Below are 18870 nucleotides of genomic sequence, written 5' to 3' on the forward strand. Positions count from 1 at the left end.
GACAGGCGGGGGGTGGCACCCAGCCGTCCCCCACCCCTCCACAGCACTGCCCCACTGGGAATGGAAAGTATTGACAGGCGCTGAGCTGGGGAGCTGCCAAGGGAAGCGGCCCCTCCAGAGCAAAATGCCACCATGATGGCTCCAGGGGACATGGGGACTCCCCCCGGCACAGAGGGGTCAAGGGCAGGTGCCGGGAAGGCCTGGCCTCAGGGTGGGCACAGGAGAGGGCACGGCTTGTTTGAGCTCCCTGGGGAACTCGGACCCCCCCCCAAATCCAGCAGAAGGGGAGGAGGCCAGGAACCGGACGAGCCCCCAGCCCTGGTTCCCAGGGGCTCGACCGGCCCAAGCCACCCCCTGTGTGACACCCCCTTACTGTGACACTGGGGGGGTGTCCCAAAATATCCACGTGTGGTGGTGTGGGGGGCTGTGGCGACACCCAAGACCCACACAGAGGCTGCCCCAGTCACCCCAGGGAGGGAAGCCCCCCACCTGCCCCTCCCCAGGCCCGGGCAGCACCTCTGGGCAAACAAGCTAATTAATGGATTAATTAAGGGTCCTGGGAGGAGGGGGGGCAGGGTGTTAAGTGGCCCTGTATCATCCCAGAGCTCCAAAAGATGGGCAGGAGCCCAACCCAACCTCATGGCCACTCCATGCTCTGTTGCCCCACAGTGTCCCTGTCCCCTCCTGTGTCCCCACCCCTGCCACTGTCCCATGCCCCCCCCCTCCCCTCCCACCTCCCCACTCCCCCAGTTTCCCATGTCCCCGCGTGTCCCCCAGCCCCTCACACGCCCCGTGTCCCCCCACCCCTCCCATGCTCCGTGTCCCCTGCGTGTCCCCCCGCCCCCCGTGTGTGTCCCGCTCCCCCCGTGTCCCGCTCCCCCGTGTCCCGCTCCCCGCCCCGTGCCCCTCCCCGCCCCGGTGGGGGCCGCCCCCGGGGGGGGGGCGGAGCTCCCGGCGCGGAGCCGCTTCTTTGGATAAGAGGCGCGGGGCCACGGCGATGGGCAGGTGGAGCGTGTGAGGGCACCGGCAAGCGGCACCGGCGGGGCAGCTCCCCCCCGCCCCCCCCCCCCCCCCCGACGGCACTTTTGGGGGCTTTCCGGGTGTTTGGGGATTTTTTTTGTCGGGGTGTTTTTTTTTCGCCCCTCTTTCCCTTGGCTTTCCCCGGGCCGCCACGGCTGGTCCCCCGCCCCGCACCCTCCCCGGGGCCGCCGGGCATGGAGGGGGCGGCGGGAGCCCGGCGAGGTGGGCACCGCTGAAGGGCGCCGGGCTCCGCGTCCCGGGGCCGCCGGGGGGGCCCGCATGAGCGGCTGAGCGGGGCCGGTGCCCCCCGCCCGTCCATGGGCGCGCTGGAGCCGGGCACCGGAGCCCCCCGCCCCGCCGTCCCCATGCTCAGCGCCGCCGCCAGCTTCGCCAAGGAGCCGCCGGGCCCCCGGGACGCCGCCGCCGCCTACTACGGTGATGGGGGGGGACCGGAGCAAGGAGCACCCCCTCTCCCTTACGGCACCGCCGGTGGCTTCGGCGCTCGGTTCCTGGGGCCGTGCCCGCCTTACCGGGCTCCGCCGCCCCCCGCCGCAGCCCCGGTGGAGGGTTACGCGGGCGCGGAGCTGTATGCGGGGGCAGAGGGGGCGTACGGCGCCGGGACCGGGCCGCTGTGCCCCCGCACCGGGCCGCTCTGCGCCCTGCCCGGGTACCGGGCGGCCGGTAAGGTGCAGGTGATGCTCAACAACTACCCGCTCTGGGCCAAGTTCCACAAGCACCAGACCGAGATGATCATCACCAAGCAGGGCAGGTGAGCCGGGGGGGGGGTGGGTGGGGGGCACCGGGGGGGGAGGGTGTCCGGGCGGGGGGGTTCTTTGCGGGGGGGCACCGGGACAGACCGGCAGCAGCACTGGGACCCGTACAGGCAGTGGGGAGGGGAGGGTGGGGGTCCGGGGTGGGCAGGGGAATAGGGGGTGCTGGGGTGGGTGCGCTGGCAGTGGGGGTGCGGGACAAGCCGGGGGGGCTGCGGGGTGGGGGGTGATCAGCACGGTGGGGGGCTGGAGGTTCCTGCCTTGTCACCCCAAAGTGCTGGAGGTGTTTGTGAGGCTGGGGGTCCCCATCTGCCCGTGCAAGGGGGGGGGGGGGGGGCTGTGTGTGCAAGAGGGGATCCCCATACCTGTGGGTTTGGGGGTGATGTCTTTCTGTGGGGGTGAAGCAAAAAGGTGGGGGAGCAAAGTGGACCAGACTCCCCCCCAGGTCTTGTTTTCTAGGGGAGTTGAGGCTTGTTGGAAGCAGAAGGGGGTCTGGGGGTGTCCCCACCTGCGTCGGGGTGGAGCAGGGGGGGCTGGACCTCCCGTGCCCAGGCAGGGTCTGTTGTGCCAGGAAGCTCACGGAGATGGGGCCGGGCGGCAGCGGTTACCCAGCCCCGACCCACGGGCCGGATCCAGCTCAGCGCTGCAACAAGTAGTGACGGTGCGGTGCCTGCCACCCCACGAACACGGCGGGGGGTGGGGTGGGGGGGTGGCACCCCCTCTACCTGCTGCCCTCCCCCTCCAGGATGGAAATCTCCCCCTGCTCTGTGGGGCAGGCAGAGGCCGGGTGCCCCCCATGTGCCTGGGGAAGGGGTTCGGCAACATCCCGGGTGCCAAAACAGGCGTTGGTGACACCGCAGCCGGGCACCTGCTGTCCCCTCCGTGCTGCCTCTTGCTCACAGGCTGTGGGTTCCAGGGCTTGCGGCAGGGTAGGGGGATATATGGGGGGCTAAAGTCTACCCCACCTCTGCCAACACTCCTGCTTATGGAGTCGGGGGGGTGGGGGGCTGTGATACAGGCTGGAGGGGCTGTGGAGTTGCCCCGACTTGGAGCAAGGGGAGCCCAGAGTGCTGGTGCCCACCCTGCGCCTGTCCTTCGGCCCCACGCTGGGGTGATGGGGGGGTGTGTGTGCTGCGCTTTGGGGGGTCTCAGTGGGATCATGCAGGGGTGAGGAGGGGAGTGTGAGCATGGGGGGGCATGGGGGGCTCAGCCCCCTCTGGATCAGGGGCTGTGCTGTAGCTCCTAAAAATCCATGGTAAGGGGGAGAGAGGGCAGCCGGCAGAGACCCCCCAGCTCCTCCTGCTGCAGCGACTGCCCCCCAGCCCCCCCACCCCCACCCCCCGTTGCCATTCCTTGGCTTAGGGGTTCTCCTTCTGCACGGTGCCGGGGCTCGGCACGGGGGCTGCCGGCAGCGATGCTCTGTGCCCTCTCCCCTTCTCTCCCTTGGCCGAGACAGACGATGTCACTTCGATGCTGAGACCAACCTGCTTAATGTGTTGGAAGTCTAAACACGTTAGGGCCGCTTGGTTTGCCACGGCCGTTCCCAGGCCTGCTCCCCCCGCCGGGCTTGGGGCCGCTCAGCAGCGAACCAGCACCGTCACGGGTGGGCTGATGTGTCCCCAGCATCGGCCAAGGGGCTGGCAGGGGCATCGGACCCTCCAAATGGTTCTTTCTCACCCACCATCATTTAGGTCCCACTGAAATCTGCCCCGTTGCTTTCCTTCTCGCTTTGCCCAGCCCTTACAGCTGATGCTGGGGCAATGCCCGTCCCCGCTGTGTCAGAGCAGCTCAGGATTTGGCGCTGAGGGTCTGGAAACCGGGGTGCTGCCCTCTCTGCCCTGCTGCCCATCTGGGCTCTGTCACCCACTTCCAGCCTGAAGCCAGGCGATGTTGGGGCTCTTCTGCCAGCTCCACCCCCCATGGCGACTCTGCAGAGGGGCTGGGGGGGGGGTGTGCTCTGTGCTGGGGTTGGGGGCTCATGGCAAAGCCAGCCTGGGAAGACGTCAAACTCAGAGCCACAAAACATCCGTTTCCCCCGACCCCGAGCTGCTTTTGCAAAAATCTGTGTGCAGGGCCAGGCTGCAGCTCTGCTGAGACACAGGAAAAACCACAAAGCAGGGGCTTGGGGGGCACGTGTGCCTCAAAGCGGGCACCCCCCGGGCTGGGGGGCTCTGGGACAGAGCAGGGGACGTGTTCCATCGGCAGTGCCCGTGCCCCGTCTCATCGGGCTCTGCCAGTCCCTCGGTGCCGGCGTCCCTGGGTTGCAGCCCCCCGTGTCCCCATGGAGAGGGGCTGAGGCCAGGTCGGAGATGGCAGCACCCGGTCAGGTGTTGGGGTTGACCCCCGCTGGCACCTTCCCTGCCCACTCCCACCTCTCTGTCGCGGCTCTGACACCATTCCGTGCCATCACACGCCGTCCTGTGCCATCCCACGCCACCCCACACCCACTCATCCCAGGCAAAAATAATTTCCTGCTGGTTTCCCACGCGGGTCCCTCTCCCTCCACCCCGCAGGGCGCTCGGGGCTCAGCCAGGGCAGGATTTCTGCGGAAACCCCCAAGGACTCGCCATCGCCCCGGGGAATTCCTGCCACAGGGTTCTGCTGCAAAGCCAGGGCTGGCTTTGCTTTTTGGGGGGACACGGGGGTGGCTTTGCCTTTCGGGGGGACACAGAGGCTGGCTTTGCATTTGGGGGGGACTCGGTGCTGTCTCTGGGGGTGCAGGGGCTGTTTTTGCATTTGTGGACACGGAGGATGGCATTGCCGTTGGGGAGGATGCTGGGGGTGGTTTGCGCTTGGGGGATACGGGCTGGCGTTGCCTTTGCAGGGGACATGGAGGACAGCTTTGGGGACATAAGAGCTGGGTTTGCATTTGGCAAACACAAGAATTAGCTTTGGTTTGAGGGGTGCCAGGGGTGGCCGTGCAGTTGCGAGGAGACAAGGGCCGGCATCGCCTTTCCAGGGGGACTTGAGGACAGTTTGCCCAGGCCAGCAGCGGCTCTCCCGGTGCACGCCGGGCTGGGGGGACCCGGTGCCCAGCTGGCAGCTCTGTGGGGCTGGAGGCAGTGGTGTGGCAGTGCCACTATGTAGCTATGCCACCATGTACCTGTGCCGTGCCGCACAATGCAGCCACGTAGCACCGTGCAGCCGTGCCATGTCACCGTGCCGAGGAGCCTCACCATGCAACCACGCAGCTGTGCACTGCAGCCGCTGTGCCATGCATTGCCGTGCAGCCGTGCCATGTCCCCGTGCCGTGCTGAGCAGCCGTGCCATACAGCTGTGCCATGCAGCTGTGCGGCGGGGGCGGCGGGCAGGTGGAGCACAGTGGGGGCTGTGCCGATCTCCCACACGACCGTGGTTCTTGCAGCTGCTTGGGCTGGGGCGCGCTGGGTTGCCAGTGGGAGAGGAGGCAGCTCAGGAAGCTGGCAGCCCCCCCGTTGTGCTTGCAGGGGTGCAGGGGGGCATTTCTGGCTGGGGGCGCGGTGGCACTTCTGGCCCCACGCAGGTTTGCAGGCAGTTGACCCCCAGATTTCTTTCTGCCTGGGTTCATCCCGGACCCCCTGTCCCTGCTCCTGGTGTCCCCATGACCCCGGGTTCCCATGTCAACCTTGACACCCACGTCCCTTGGATGTGCGTCCAGCTCCCCCTGGCTCCCCTGCCCCATGGCCTCACGTGCCCTGTCCCCACCAGCCCCCTGAGTCAGGGGGTTCAAGCAGGGACAAACCTGGGGGCAGCCTGAGGGCCGGGAACCCCTTCTGGAGCTCCAGAAACGAACGTGCAAAGGGAGGGAAACCAGAAGTGGCCACTGGCTTTTGGGGTGCACGGGGAGGTGGCAGGGGCATCCTGCACCCCACCACAGCACCTCCCAAACCGCAGGGACCAGACCCAGGGGAACCAAGTCCTGCCAGAGCAGCAGCCCCGGGAGCTCAAGCACCGGGGGATTTAAAAATAAACTCGAAGCATGCATGGTTTCGGGTCTTACCCCCCACCCTCCCATGCCCCGGCCGAGCCCTGCGGTTTGCACCGCGGCAGCGGCTGAGCTGTGACTCTCTCTCGGCTCCGGCAGCAGTGCGAGGCTTGGGGAGCCGGGGAGCCAGCGGTGTGGGAGCAAGCAAGGTGCAAAAAAAAAAAAAAAAAACAAAACCCAAACCCAGAAAAAGGCTGTTTTCTTCCTCCCTGCTCCTTGCAGCAGCTTGAAGCTGGTGCAACGCTCAGCCTGGCTGCTTGCCCCTTGGCCAGCCGTCACCCTGGCTGATGGTGTGCTGCGAGCTGGTGCTGGTGAGGGTTTTGGCACGTGGAGCACGGTGGTGGCAAGGCAGTGCCGTGCAAGAGCTTGGCAGGGGCTTGAAGGCAGCACAGCCCCTCGCTGCTGCCCTTTGATGTGGCTGCAATTTTTATCGGTGGCAGGAACCACCTTCCCATGACAGGGCCAGGTCTCGCTACGGAGGAGGTGTGAGCCCCCCGGGCTGCCCGCTTTCGGCACACCAGTGGTAGGACGGGGTCTGCGCGGGCTTGGCCGGACCCTGGGGTACCCGGGATGCTCGGGGTCCCCATCCATCCCGGCCCCGGGGAGCACATGTGCAGCTCCTCACCGTCAGCGCTGCTTTCTTTTTCTTTTCCCCTCTCTTTTGCAAGGGCAATTTTGAGTCAGCGCTGCCTGGTGCGGGTTGCATGCACTCTTTCCACCGCTCTTTGCATGTTGCTTCCCCGGTGCTGTGGCATTGCCCGAGCCACGCTTCCTGCAGGGGCCACGGCTGGTGCCCCCCGCTCCTGCCCCAGCCCCTTGCTTTGCTCCTTGTCCGTGTTTTGGCCCTCTCGGCCCCCCCGGCTGGGGCGCAGGGGCAGAATGGGGCTCAGCGGGGCTCTCTGGTGTGTGCTGCCATCCCTGTCATGAGCTTCCAGGTCTCTGCCTTGAGGTTGGTGGGAAACCCTGGTGAGCTGGGGCCTGGGTGGCTGGGAGCTGCCGGGGGAGGGGGCAAGGTACCCCCTTCCCATGCTGCTGGGGAGGTAAAGTACCCCCCCCCCCCCCCAGCCCCCTGCCAGGGGTGAATGGTGCTGGTGGGCAGCCCCGCTGGCTCCATCCCTCGCTCCTGCTGGGATGATGGCTGGGCTGAGGGTGGCTCCAGGGAGCAGCCCCCCCTCCCTGCCCCAGCCCGGCCACCCGGGGCCCCTTCTGGCACAGGGGAAGGTGGAAGCCCCCAGCCACACACGGGACCCCTCGGCTGGGTACGGTTTTCCGGGCCCTTTTTGGAGAAGCCCCAGCACCATTTTATGAGAAACATCGATGCTTTGAGGAGGTGGGGAGTGGGGGGAAAATGCAGTCCCCTCCCCCTGTCGGTTGTCCCCCTTCTCACCCACCAGGTACCAGCAGATGGGAAGTGGCACAGCCCGAGAGAGGGAGGGGGCTGGGGGGGTGCGGAGCTGCAGTCCCCCCAGCCCTCTTCCCCAGGGTGGGGGGGTCAGGATGAATTCCCGCATCACCCCATGTGTATCTTACCCTTGCAAAGCTGGGAGGAGGGCTGAGGGCCCCCACATCAGTCTGTGCCGGGGCAGGGGTGGGGTCTGTCCTGTTCCGTGCCAGCGATGGTTTGGTAGCGTGGGTGACACTAACGGGGTAGCCGGGCAGTGGGGCTGCTGCTGGTGGTGCCGGGGGGGCTGCTGGTGGTGCTGGGGCTGGTTTCCAGCTCCAGCTGCCAAGAGCCAAAACTCCAGCGGGTACCAAAATGCTGCAGTGGAGGAGCCGTACTCTGCTTGGGGGACAGGGGGCTGAACCAGTGACCCCAGCCATGGCTTGAGGCCCCACTGTGATGGCAACTGGGGCTACTGGGGCTATGGGAGCCAGTGACGGAAAGAGAGGGACTACACTTGGAGTGTGAAGTGTCAGATCTCCCACCCCAGAGCTGAGATTTGTGGTACCCCCAGCCCCACCGGTGCGTGGGGACAGCGGGGTGCAGCCCCACAGGGGGTGGCAGCTGCAGCCCTGTGGCCACAGGGTCCCCCCCGTCTGTCCCGTCCTGTCCCCTTCCTGCCCTTGGCACAGGCTGGCGCCCAGCCCGAAATAGCAGCGGTGTTGGTTTCCGATCCGGAAGGTGCTTGGGGAGGGGGAGGAAGATGCCGGTGGGGGGGGATCGGCCCAAGAGCATCCCCCAGCTGCCAGGGTCAGTCAGCTCCTCACGGGCACCCAGCCGGGCATGGGGGGGGGGGGGGGGGCAGGCATCACACTGCCTCAGTTTCCCCATTGCCACTCGGCAAGACAGAGCCACCCCCCCTCCCAGTGCAGCCCCTTGCAGCAGGGGTTGAGCAGGGGGGTGACAAGTGCCTGCACCTCTGTCCCCTCCCCAGGCGCATGTTCCCGTTCCTCAGCTTCAACCTCTCGGGGCTCAACCCCGTGGCCCACTACAACGTCTGCGTGGACGTGGTGCTGGTGGACCAGCATCACTGGCGCTACCAGGGCGGCAAGTGGGTGCAGTGCGGCAAAGCCGAGGGCAACATGCCAGGTAAGGCCACCCCCGCCATTCCTTCCTCATCCCCCTCTTCACCATGCTGGGCAGGGAATAACCCTGTCCCTGCTGCCCCCCCCCAACCCAGGGAACCGCCTGTACCTGCACCCCGACTCACCCAACACGGGTGCCCACTGGATGCGGCAGGAGGTCTCCTTCGGGAAGCTGAAGCTCACCAACAACAAGGGCGCATCCAATGTCGGCCAGGTAAGGGTCCCACCACTGTGCCAGGCTGTGCCAGGTCTCCACATGCCCCCCATGACCACCTGCTGCCCCCCCCCCCCCCCCAGATGATCGTGCTGCAGTCGCTGCACAAGTACCAGCCCCGGCTGCACGTGACGGAGGTGAAGGAGGGCGAGGGCGAGGAGGCGTACCCCTCCCCACACACCCACACCTTCGCCTTCCCCGAGACCCAGTTCATTGCTGTCACAGCCTACCAGAACGCCGATGTGAGTATGAGACACCCCCTCCTCCAGTTCCCAGCATGGGCTTACCCCCCTCCAAACAGACCCCAGCAGCACAGGACCCCCAGCATCCTCCCACGGCCACAGAAACCACTGATACACCCCAGTATTGCCCCAGCATCACAGCAACCCTGGTAACCCACCCAGAGCAGCCCCTGGTGCCCCCACCCCCCAGTATCCTTTAAGGTCCCCACCATCAGGGAAACCCCAATGGCATCCCCCCAGACCCCCCCATGCCCCCGCCAACACTCTGTCCACAGCATCTCCCTAACCCCTGGTACCCCCCACATCCCTTCAGTATCCCAGTAGCCCCACCAGTGCCCCCTGCATCCCCCCAGCATCCCAGCACCCTGCAATGCCCCGCCACCAGCATCCCAGCAATTGCCCCCTGGCCCCCCCAGCTGAGGCTGAGCCCCATGGGTGCTGGGGTGGGCGTCCTGGGGCAGGCAAGGGTGGGGACCACTTGAGGGAAAAGAAATGGAGGGAACATCCCTGGGCAGGGGGGAGGCTGCCATCAGCCCCAGCACCCCCCAGCTCTGTGTCCCCCCCAAGATCACGCAGCTGAAGATCGACCACAACCCCTTCGCCAAAGGCTTTCGGGACAACTTTGACTCGTGAGTGTCCCCCCGCTCTCCCACCAGCCCCCCCCCCCCAGCCCTGGCTGGCAGGAGGGCATCCCCCTGACTCCTACCCTGTGTGTCCCCCCCCCCCAGGATGTACACGGCCTCGGAGGGTGACCGCCTCACCCCATCTCCGCCCGAGGGTCCCGGCTGCCAGCAGCTCCTGCCAGCCCCCCGCTTCCAGCCCTTCCTGCCCGAGCAGTACCCGCTGCCCCCCGGGCGCTTCTTCAGTGGGGAGCGGGGGGCTGCGCTGCCCCTGCCCCCCAAGGACCCCCCGTGCTGGTACTTCACCCCCCAGCAGCCGCCTGCCGCTGGGGCTCTGGAATATGGTGGCTACGAGGGGGGGTATGGGGGGGGCAAGCTGGTGCCCTACGGGGTGAAGCCCTTCGCCCTGTCACCTGCCCCACATCCCCCCCTGCCCTACTACCCCGAGGGGCCGGGGGGGTTCGGGGTGGCGGGGGGCTGGAGCCCCGGGCAGTACGGCCCCAAGGGCAGCCCCGGGGCTCTGGGCTGGTACCGGGAGCCCCGGGAGGAGAAGGGGAAGGAGGCGGAGGGCTGGCCCCCCGAGCCCCCCGCCGCCACCTCGGGGGACTCCTCAGACTCGGGGCTGTACGAGTGCAAGCGGCGGCGGGTGTCCCCGTACCCCTCCAGCGCCGAGAGCTCCCCCCCACCCCGAAACGGGGACCTCTACGACAAGGACCTGGGTGCCGACAGTGGCTACTATGGCTTCTACAGCAACTGAGCCGCACCAGGGGGCTCAGACCCCCACCCCGGGCACCCCAAGGCCACAGGAGCTGGGTGCAAGGGGTCCTGCGAGTGCGTCCCCCTATTTAACACCCATATCCTGGGAAGACTTGAGTGGAGGGGGGCTGCAGCCAGACAATCAGCCCCCAGTGCCACCCCGGTGGGGGCGCGGGGGCGAGTGGGGAGGGGATGGGGGGGGGACAGTGCATTTTTTTTGTCGTCGGTGGTTTTTAAGCGGGGGGGGAGGTTAATGCTGAAGTATTTATTGAGCCCCCACGTGCCCGGCGTGGGGCTGGGGGCAGCAGCATATCTTGCAATAAAGGGAATGCTGTGGGGCACGGCTCTTTGCTCTGTGCACATGGAGGAGGTAAACTGAGGCACCAGGGGGGGTAAGGGACTTGTGGCCCCCCCACCTTGCTGGGGGGCCCCAGCCATCCTGGCCTGGGATGGGGGTCCTGAGCCCCGGGGGTGGTGGCAGGGAGAAGGAAGCTCTCTGCACACTCCAGCACTTTGCAGCCTTTATTAGAGCAGCCCCTGTGCACAGCTTGGGGGGCCAGAGGGGTCTGCCCGCCCGCGGGCACCCCACAACCCCCTGCTCCCCCCACCCCACTGCGAGCCAGGGACCCAAGCATCCTGTGCCCCCAAGGCAGGGGGGCCCCGCCAGCCCCTGCCCCAAAGTTCCCCAGCCAGCCCCAAGGCTCTGCCCCGGGTCGGGGGGGAAGCACCACCTGTGCCCCCCCACCCCCTTCATTTTTATATCACAGTTTTGCTTGAACACCAGCAAAACGGCTTGGGGGGGGCCGGGACGACGCACTGCACCCCCAGTGCTGGGGGGGACCAGCCCCACCGCTGAGTGCCACTGCTGTAATGAGCTGGGGGGGCTCAGCACCCGGGGGGGGGGGTTGCTACCAGAGCACCGCGCTGTCCAGGTGGGCGAAGCCGGGGTCCAGGCGCAGCTTCCAGTAGGTGTTGTTGGTGACCCAGGACTCCTTGCCGTTGGCATCCGTCAGCCGCCTGGGGGTGGCGGAGGGGGGGCTTGTGTCACACCCAGGGGGGTCTCCCCATTCCCTGAGAGATCCCACATCCCCCTGCGCCTCACGCAATGCCCCCGGCCCCACCTGAAGAAGCGAGCCTGGTGCGTGATATTGTTCTCCTCCATGACGCGGCGTCGGTCCCGCTGCAGCTGCTCAATCTGGCGCTTCTGCGTCTCGGCCGCCGGCACGTTGCCTTCCTCCAGGTAGCTGGGGGGGGGGGGCACACGGCTGTAACGAGCTGGGCAGCCCCAGCCACCCCCCACCCCGGTGCTGGGGGGCTGCTCACCGCTGGTCGGGGCGCAGGCGGGTGTCGGTGGAGGGCAGGACCCGCCGCAGCTCAGGCGTGAGCTCGTTCAGCTCCAGGGCGAACTGGGTGAAGCCATAGTTCCTCTCGTGGTCACGGGGCATGGGGTCTGCGGGGGGGCACCGTGCTGAGACCCCCAGGCAGGGGACCCCCCGCTCAGCACAGCCCCCTCCCCGGTCCTTACTGGCTCTCCAGATGCACTGTCCGGGGGCAGGCCCGCGGTGCAGCCCCTCGTGCCACTTGCCGGCCAGGCGCTCCACCACCGTCCCGCTGCGGCTCAGCACGGCCCCCTGCACCTCGTTGGCCCCCGCGCCCCAGTACCGCGCCTGTGGCCACGGGGATGGGGGGCAGGAAGGGGGGGCCCAGAGTGAGGGGGGGGCACTGGGAAACGGGGGGGCACTGGGAAAGGGGGGACACTGGGAAAGGGGGGGGCCATGTGGTGGCTGGGTTCATTGGGAAAGAGGGGGCCACTGGGAAAGGGGGGGGCCACTGGGAAGTGGGGGCTCTAAGTGAGAGGGTGGAGTCATTGGGAAAGGGCGGGGCCATGAGTGATGGGAGGGGCCATCAGGAAAGGGCAGGGCCATGAGGGGTGGGAGGAGTCATCAGGAAAGGGCAGGGCCATGAGGGGTGGGTGGGGTCGCTGGGAAAGGGTGGGGCCATTGAGAAGGAGGGCCATGAGCGATGGGTGGGGCCATTGGGAAAGGGGGGGTTTCTAAGTGCGGTGGTGGAGTCATTGGGATGGGGCGTGGCCATGAAGGGTGTGGCTACTGGGAAGGGGCAGGGCCATTAGGAAAGGGCGGGGCAACAACAACACATTAAGTTGTGCATGGGGTGAAGGGGGCGGGGACACAGCCCAAGAGGCGGGGCCAGGCAACGAGGATGCAATGGGGAGTGGGGTCAGGGACACGTGGAAGGGCGTGGCTGGGGCGGGGCCGGGGTGGGGCAGGGCACACCTTGCAGAAGGTGATCTTGCAGTGGTAGGAGGCGTCACGGGTGTTGCGGATCAGCACCTCTCCGTAGTGCTCGATCCAGCGCGGGCCGCTAAGGACGTTGTGGATGCACGTCGTCACCTTGTTCCACTCAAAGTGGTCCCCAGTCCTGCAGGCACCGCCACACCGTCGGCCGGGGGACACCCGGCAGGGGGCCACCAGGGGGGCAGGGGGCCACCTGCCTGGGCTGGGGGTCTCACCTGGGCAGCTGGACGTTGACGGTGCCCACGGGGACAATCTCCAGGGACTTGCCCCAGAATTTGTTCTTCCACCTCATGTCTGGGGGGGGGGGGGGGGGGGGGGGGGGGGGCGGGGAGGATGTGAGACCCCCCTTGTCCCCTCCTGTGTCCCCAACACCCCCCTCAGCACCCACCTTGCCAGAAGATGAAGTTGTCAGACTCGGCGTGGCAGGCGGAGATGGGAGGGTGGTGGCAGACCTGGAGGAAGAGGGACATGCCACCGCCCTGTCCAGCTCCTCCACGTCCCCGTCCCTGCGTCCCTGTCCCCAGCCCCGTCCCCACCTGCTCGCTGATGAAGCGGAAGCCGCGGTCGGGCCGCACGCACTCGTAGGTCTCGCCCAGCACCGGGTTGAAGGGCTTGCTGCCCGCCCGGTAGTAGGTGGAGGCGTAGGCGGACACGGCGAAGGCGGCGACGTAGACCTGCCACCGCAGCCACCGACCGCTGTCACCTCGCCCCTGCCACCGCGCCCGGGCGGGGCACCGACGGTCCCGCCCCACCCCGGGTGTGGTTTTCCCGAGGCTCCGCCCATAAAGGGCGTGGCATCTCCGAGCTCATGCAGCCCCCTGCCCCTTGTCCGTCCCGCTGTGGATGGGGAGCCCCCCCTGTCCCCCGAGCCCCCCCACGTCCCAGGAGCCCCCCATGTCCCCTGTCCCCTCCCGCTCCCCCATGTCCCAGGAGCCCCCCTTGTCCCCCGAGCCCCCTAAATCCATCAATTCCCCAAGTCCTCCCGCGTCCCCCAAACCCCCAAACCTTCCGGAGCCCCCTGTGTCCCCCCCCGCCCTCCGTGCCCTCAGCCTCCCCCGTTCTCCCCCTGCCTCCTGAAGCCCCCCAGGCCCCTGAACCCCCCCGTCTCCGCAGCCCCCCGTGCCCCCGAAGCCCCCCCGCCCCCAAAACCCCCGGAAGACCCCTTGCCCCCGGAGCCCCCCGAGCCTCCCCCCGCCCCAAACCCCCTGCAGCCCCCCGCGCCCCCCCACCATGCGCTGCCGGGGGTCGCGGGCGCGGCTGGCGCGGTCCAGCAGCGCGCTGTACTCCAGCTCCTCGCAGAGGCGCTGCAGCGTGTTGAGCGGCTCGTTGAGCTGCACCGGCAGCGCCACGCGTGACAGGTCCTTGCCCACGCTGCTCCGCAGCAGCCCCCACAGGCTCACGTCCCCCGGCGGCGCCGGGGGGGCCGGCAGGCAGCTCCGCCGCCGCGGGTCCGGCCCCGGCAGCTCCAGCGGCGGCGGTTCCACGGGCACCCCCGGACCCTCCGCTCCTGCCGGCAACCGGGCGGTGGGGGGACGGCTCCGCTCCACCGCCCCCCCCGCGGTGCCAGCCCCGGTGCCCACCTCCCTGTACCTGTCGGGGGGCGGCCCGGCCCCCCCGGCTCGGCAGCATCCTCGCAGACGCTGGTGGTGACCTCGCTGATGCACGACTCGTCGTCCGAGGGCTGAGGAGGCGCAGGGGACCGTCGGGGGTCGCGGGGGGGGTGGGTGGGAGGGGTGGGTCTGGGGGTTACCCCACCGACACGGGGCAGCACAGGAGGGGCTGTACCGGGAAGGGCCCCCTCGGGAGGATGGGATGAGACCTGGGTACCTGGGATGGGGGCGACGGGCAGGATGGGGAGGGGGTGGCGGCTACCAGTGGGGCCGCAGAAGGGCAGAGCAGAGAGGTGGGGGGGGGGCACCGGGAGCACCTGGCCCCCACCACCAGGCTCAGAGCCTGCGGAGACCCCAAGGGCCCACAGGGGGGTGAGGGGGTGGGGGCTGCAGGGGTCACGGGGCCACGGGGGGGGGGGGAGGAGAGGGGCTGGGGGAGACATGGGGCCCAGGGGGGAACAGGGGCTGGGGGGGACGTGAGGGGCGGCTCATGGGCCAGCTACTGGGGAGGGGACGGAGGAGAGAGAAGGGAGAAATGAAGGGAGAAACAGCAGCAGAGTGATGGCAGGGGGGTCTGCAGAGCCCCCCCAAGCCAGTAGAAACACACACACCCCATAGCCCCGCCCCCAGCCGAAGACCCCCCACCTCGTTCTCCGAGGAGCTGGCAGAGAGGAAGACTTCGCAGGCGTCGAAGAATTCAGTGTGCGAGTCGGCCAGCGAGACGATGCTGCGGTTGGAAAGCTGCTGCTCCCGGCCCTTGGCCAGCAGCGCGTCCGGCTGCAGGGACAGCCACCACCTCAGCCCCCCTGCTCAGGGGGGGCAGCCAGCCCCTCCACCCCCCAGCCCCTCCTGACCTCGTCGGGGTGCAGCGAGGCAAAGGAGTCCAGCGTGGTGTCGGAGGAGACGGAAAGCGAGTGGAAGCGGCGCAGGGTGGCCTGTGGGGGCAGGGGGAGGCTGAGCCAAGCCCCCCTGGCCTGTCCCCTCCAGCCAGCATAGGGCTGACAAGGAGGGGGGGGCACTGCCGCACTGCTGCCTGGGCTCCCAGCACCAGGCTGAGACCCGGCCAACTCGCTGCACCCACCAGCACCAATCCCTGGGTGCCGGTGGGACCCAAAGCTGGGGGCAGCCCTGGCCCCCTGCGATCCCTCACCCCGGCATTGCCAGCACTGCCCGGGCGCGGGGCTGAGTGTCGCCGGTCCAGCGCCTGCTGCATCTCCTCCAGACGCGCCCTCTCAGCCATCAGCGCAGCCACCACGCTGCTGAGCGAGCCGTGCACTGCCAGGAGACAGGGGCAGGCGGTCAGGCTGTGGCACAGCACCTCAGTGCCCCCCTTGCTGCCACTGAGACCCCCAGTGGGGCTCAGTCCCCCCCCCCCGCCCCATCCCACCTTTCTGGGCCAGGATCCAGAAGCTCCTCTGCAGCTGGCTGTACTCTGGGGGGAGGCTGAAGGGCAGCTGGCTCTGGGACGGCTCCAGGTAGCGCGAGAGGTTGGGGACGGAGCCGTGCAGGCGGCCCACCTGGGGTGGACAACGTGGGGGTCAGTGGGGCTCTGGGGGGCTCCGTCTCAGGGCAGCGGCCCAGCCGGCGGCAGGCAGAGCTCGCCGGGATTCCCTCACCCTGCCGATGGTGTCGTCCTTGGCAAAGCTCTGGGTGCACCAGATCTTGGTGGTCCTCCTGCCCTTCTTCGGCCTCTCCGCAGCGGCCGAGGGCTGCGAATAAGAGGAGGGGGCTGGACGCAGACCCTCCCCAGGAAGGGGGGGGGAGGGGGGGGGCTGCTCGATGATGCTGCTGTCCCGCTCACCTGGCTGCCAGAGATGAGGGGGGCCGAGGGGATGCGGTGCAGGGCCTCCAGGCTCTGCAGCATGCCCGTCAGCTCCTGCAGCTTCGCCTGGCACTCCGACAGCTCTGCGGCGGGCACCGAGCGAGTCCGGTCAGGGAGGGGGGACAGGGCACACCCCCCCCACCCTGCACCCCCCTCCCACCCCGCTCACCGGCCGAGCAGCGCTCCAGCCCCTCGCTGTCCTTCAGCCAGGCGTTCACCTTGTCCCGGGAGCTGGCGAGGGTGGAGAGGGCAGGGGCACTGCCCGAGGGCAGGATCCGTGTCCACTGGCCCTGCAGCGGGGGGAAGGGGCAACACCGGGGCTGCTCTCAGGACCCCCGCGCCCGACCACTGCCTCGCATCGCCACCCCGAGGTGTCACCCACCTGTGCGGTGGTGGGGGTCCTCCCCACAGGCCCCCCCCCTGGGGCAGGGCTCGGGCCTCTCGCCCTGGTGGTGGGAGCAGAGGCTGCTCACCCAGCTAGCGAAGAGCTCTGGGGACTTGATCTGTGGGACAGGGGCAAGTTCAGGGGGACACGACCCAACGCCCCCAGCCCCGGCTCCAGCCCCCACCGGCACCTTGAGGTGGTAGATGTTCTCCTCCGTGTCCAGGTCGACCCGCTGCGCCTTCTTGTTGACGGACATGACGGACTGACGGACGTCGATGGCACCATGCAGTTTGCCCTTGAGGACCTGGGGGAGCCCGGGGACACCTGTCAGGGGGAAGACCCCCTTCCTCATGGGGCCCATGGGGTCTCCCCTGCCCTGAGCCCACGGGGAGGCTGCATGGACGCAGCCCGGCCCCACACTCACATCCTGGCGCGTGGTGGCATATTTCAGGATGCCGTTTTCCAGCACAAAGTACCGCTGGGGGACAGAGAGGATGATTGTTTTGAGGGGGGGGGGTGCAGAGACCGGTCCCTGCCGCTCCCCCATCCAGGGGCCCAAATTGCCCGGGGCTGGGCACGGCACCCAGGACCAGCCGGGTGATGGCTCCCGGTGCCAGCTCTGCCGTTACCTTGTGCCAGCCCTTCAAGGGCCATTTTCTCTTCTTGAGCAGGTAGCCCTCGTGCCGTGGCGGCTCCTGGCCCGGGCTGCCCTGCGCGTGCGGCTCCTCCACCACCTCCCAGCTCTCCGAGCCCTGCGGGGACAGGGGTCAGCGCAGGGGTCCCTTGGCACCGCAGGCAGACTGGGTGCTCCCTACCTAGTCCCCAGGGTCAGGGACAGTTGGTACCTCCGGGGGACCTCTGTATCACCCTTCCTAAAGTGGGGTGAAGCCCCCCAAAGCCCCATGGCACCCCTGGGCAAGCCCTCATGCGCCACTGGGGTCCTGCTGAGTGCTCCCCAAGCCCGGAGTCCCCTAACCTGCTGAATGCTGCTGTGCTTGGAAGACACGGTGCTGTTGGAGCGCGACAGGGCCCTTTTTGGAGAGGACAGGTCCTTCTCGTGGCTGCCCATGGCCGGCGAGCAGACAGAACAGGGGGACCGGGCAAAGCCCCCCCTCCCATCCACGCTGAGGGGCTGGGGGTCCAAACTCAGCTGTCACGGCCTGAGTGGTGGGAGCTGCTGCAAAGAAGGGACACCCCATCAGAGAGCCCGGAGAGGGCATCTCCCACCCTGCCCACAGGTTTCCTGCCCTGCCGGACACCTCGTTCCTTCCCTCATGGGGACAAGGGGTGGAGGGGATCCCCCTGCCCCCCAGGAGCCTTGTGGATGACTGTGGTTGGGACCCAGAAGCTTCTGCGTGAGCTGGAGCCTTCGACCCACCCAGCCTTATCTTGCCTCTGCCGTCTGGCCCTCGCCTGCTGGCGGGTCCAGAGTCCGACTGTGCCACGCTGCTCCCGCTCCGTCATCCCGTAGACTCGGTGCCATGGGGCAACGCCACGGCGGGCACAGCCAGGAGAGTGACCCGGGGCACAGAATCCAGGATCAGCCCCGGTCCTCCCAGCACCCCCGAGCCAGGACATGACCCCCCAGAACCCCAACCTGGCCATGCTCCCTCCCGGCAAGCTGTTCCCTTTGCCCTTCTCAATTACAGGAAGGGGAAACTGAGGCACAGGGAAGCTGCCCACCCCCCCCACCATACCAGTCCCCCCCAGCACTACTCTGGTGTCCTGGCCACTGTTGTAGGACAGGTCCTGGGATAACCCTGGAGCAGCAGCCAAGCCCTGGCACCGGTAACCGATAGCCATGCCACCACGCACCCCTTCTCACAGGGGAGGAGAATGGGGGGCCCCTCCGCAGCCCAAACCCCCCCACCCTGCCCGGCTTGACAGCTAAGGGACAGCCCCCGTGGGCGCTGCCAGGGGGCAGGACTGACCCCCCCCCACGGGGCCGATGCCCCCGGGGGGTCTCCAGCCGCCCCCTCTGCCTGCAGCCCCTACCGGGGGGTGGGGGCACAGCTCCTGCCTGCTCCGGGCAGGGCACGACCCCCGGTACGACCCCCGGCAGCGCGGGGTAAAGCCCAGCCCCGTGTCCCCCCGTCTGCCCCTCGCAGTGTCAGCCCCCCCCGGGGCAGCGGGGGCCCGATCCGGATGCCGGGGGGGAGGGGGGGGCTGACATCGCGGGGGGGCACGGGGCTGGCCACCCCCCGCCCCCGGTTCCCGGTGCTTACCCGGGCGGGCGGCGGGCGGGCAGCTGGGGCCGGGGCCGGTCGCATCCTGCCCGGCGGCTGCAGGAACCGGAACACGGAAGGAGGCGGAGGCGCCGGGCCGGAGCCGCTCGGCTCTGCCCCCTGCACCGTGGAGGACCGGAGCCGCCAGCGCCGGGTGCCCACCGGGTCCCGGTACCCCCCCCGTCCTGCTGCCGCACCGAGCCGGACCCCCCCGCCCGGTAACGGCGACAGCTCCAGCCGCGGAGCCCCGCCGGGGGGAACGACTCCTTCCCGGTACCGGGGCTCACCTTAACCATGCTGCGCCCCACCCCCCTCCACCAGCCCAGGGGAAAAGAGACGACCCCCCCAGCTCTGCCCACGCGCGGGAGGGGGGCAGGCAGTACCCCACAGGGCTCCCGCCC

General features: G+C 68.6%; 2 protein-coding genes across 2 annotated transcripts; one reads left to right on the forward strand and one right to left on the reverse strand.

The window, feature by feature from the left end:
- Positions 1-1023: 1023 nt before the first annotated feature.
- Positions 1024-10214, forward strand: TBX21 (T-box transcription factor 21). The gene is made up of 6 exons (XM_037410867.1): positions 1024-1789; positions 8130-8284; positions 8376-8494; positions 8578-8736; positions 9304-9365; positions 9465-10214. Exons 1-6 carry the CDS (start codon positions 1338-1340, stop codon positions 10111-10113), a joined length of 1596 nt encoding a protein of 531 aa, XP_037266764.1. The 5' UTR covers positions 1024-1337; the 3' UTR covers positions 10114-10214.
- A 415-nt stretch (positions 10215-10629) lies between these two features.
- OSBPL7 (oxysterol binding protein like 7) lies at positions 10630-18546 on the reverse strand. Its single transcript, XM_037411443.1, is given in 24 exon segments — positions 10630-11129; positions 11234-11356; positions 11436-11562; positions 11638-11779; positions 12407-12551; positions 12643-12721; positions 12816-12879; positions 12964-13101; positions 13657-13934; positions 14018-14108; positions 14683-14814; positions 14892-14972; positions 15188-15312; positions 15425-15554; positions 15654-15746; positions 15839-15942; positions 16029-16149; positions 16242-16274; positions 16276-16362; positions 16435-16548; positions 16669-16722; positions 16874-16996; positions 17221-17421; positions 18470-18546. Coding segments are annotated over 23 exon segments (2586 nt in total). The 5' UTR covers positions 17314-17421; positions 18470-18546; the 3' UTR covers positions 10630-11020.
- Between the last annotated feature and the right edge of the window lie 324 nt (positions 18547-18870).

Source organism: Falco rusticolus, chromosome 18 (assembly GCF_015220075.1).
Source record: "Falco rusticolus isolate bFalRus1 chromosome 18, bFalRus1.pri, whole genome shotgun sequence".
NCBI classification, from domain to species: domain Eukaryota; kingdom Metazoa; phylum Chordata; class Aves; order Falconiformes; family Falconidae; genus Falco; species Falco rusticolus.

Excerpts from the sequence above, each read along its gene's own strand:
- TBX21 (XM_037410867.1), top strand. The coding sequence starts at position 1,338 with ATGGGCGCGCTGGAGCCGGGCACCGGAGCCCCCCGCCCCGCCGTCCCC. Across the intron at positions 1,790-8,129 it reads ATCATCACCAAGCAGGGCAG|GCGCATGTTCCCGTTCCTCA; the intron begins GTGAGCCGGGGG and ends TCCCCTCCCCAG. Across the intron at positions 8,495-8,577 it reads GCGCATCCAATGTCGGCCAG|ATGATCGTGCTGCAGTCGCT; the intron begins GTAAGGGTCCCA and ends CCCCCCCCCCAG.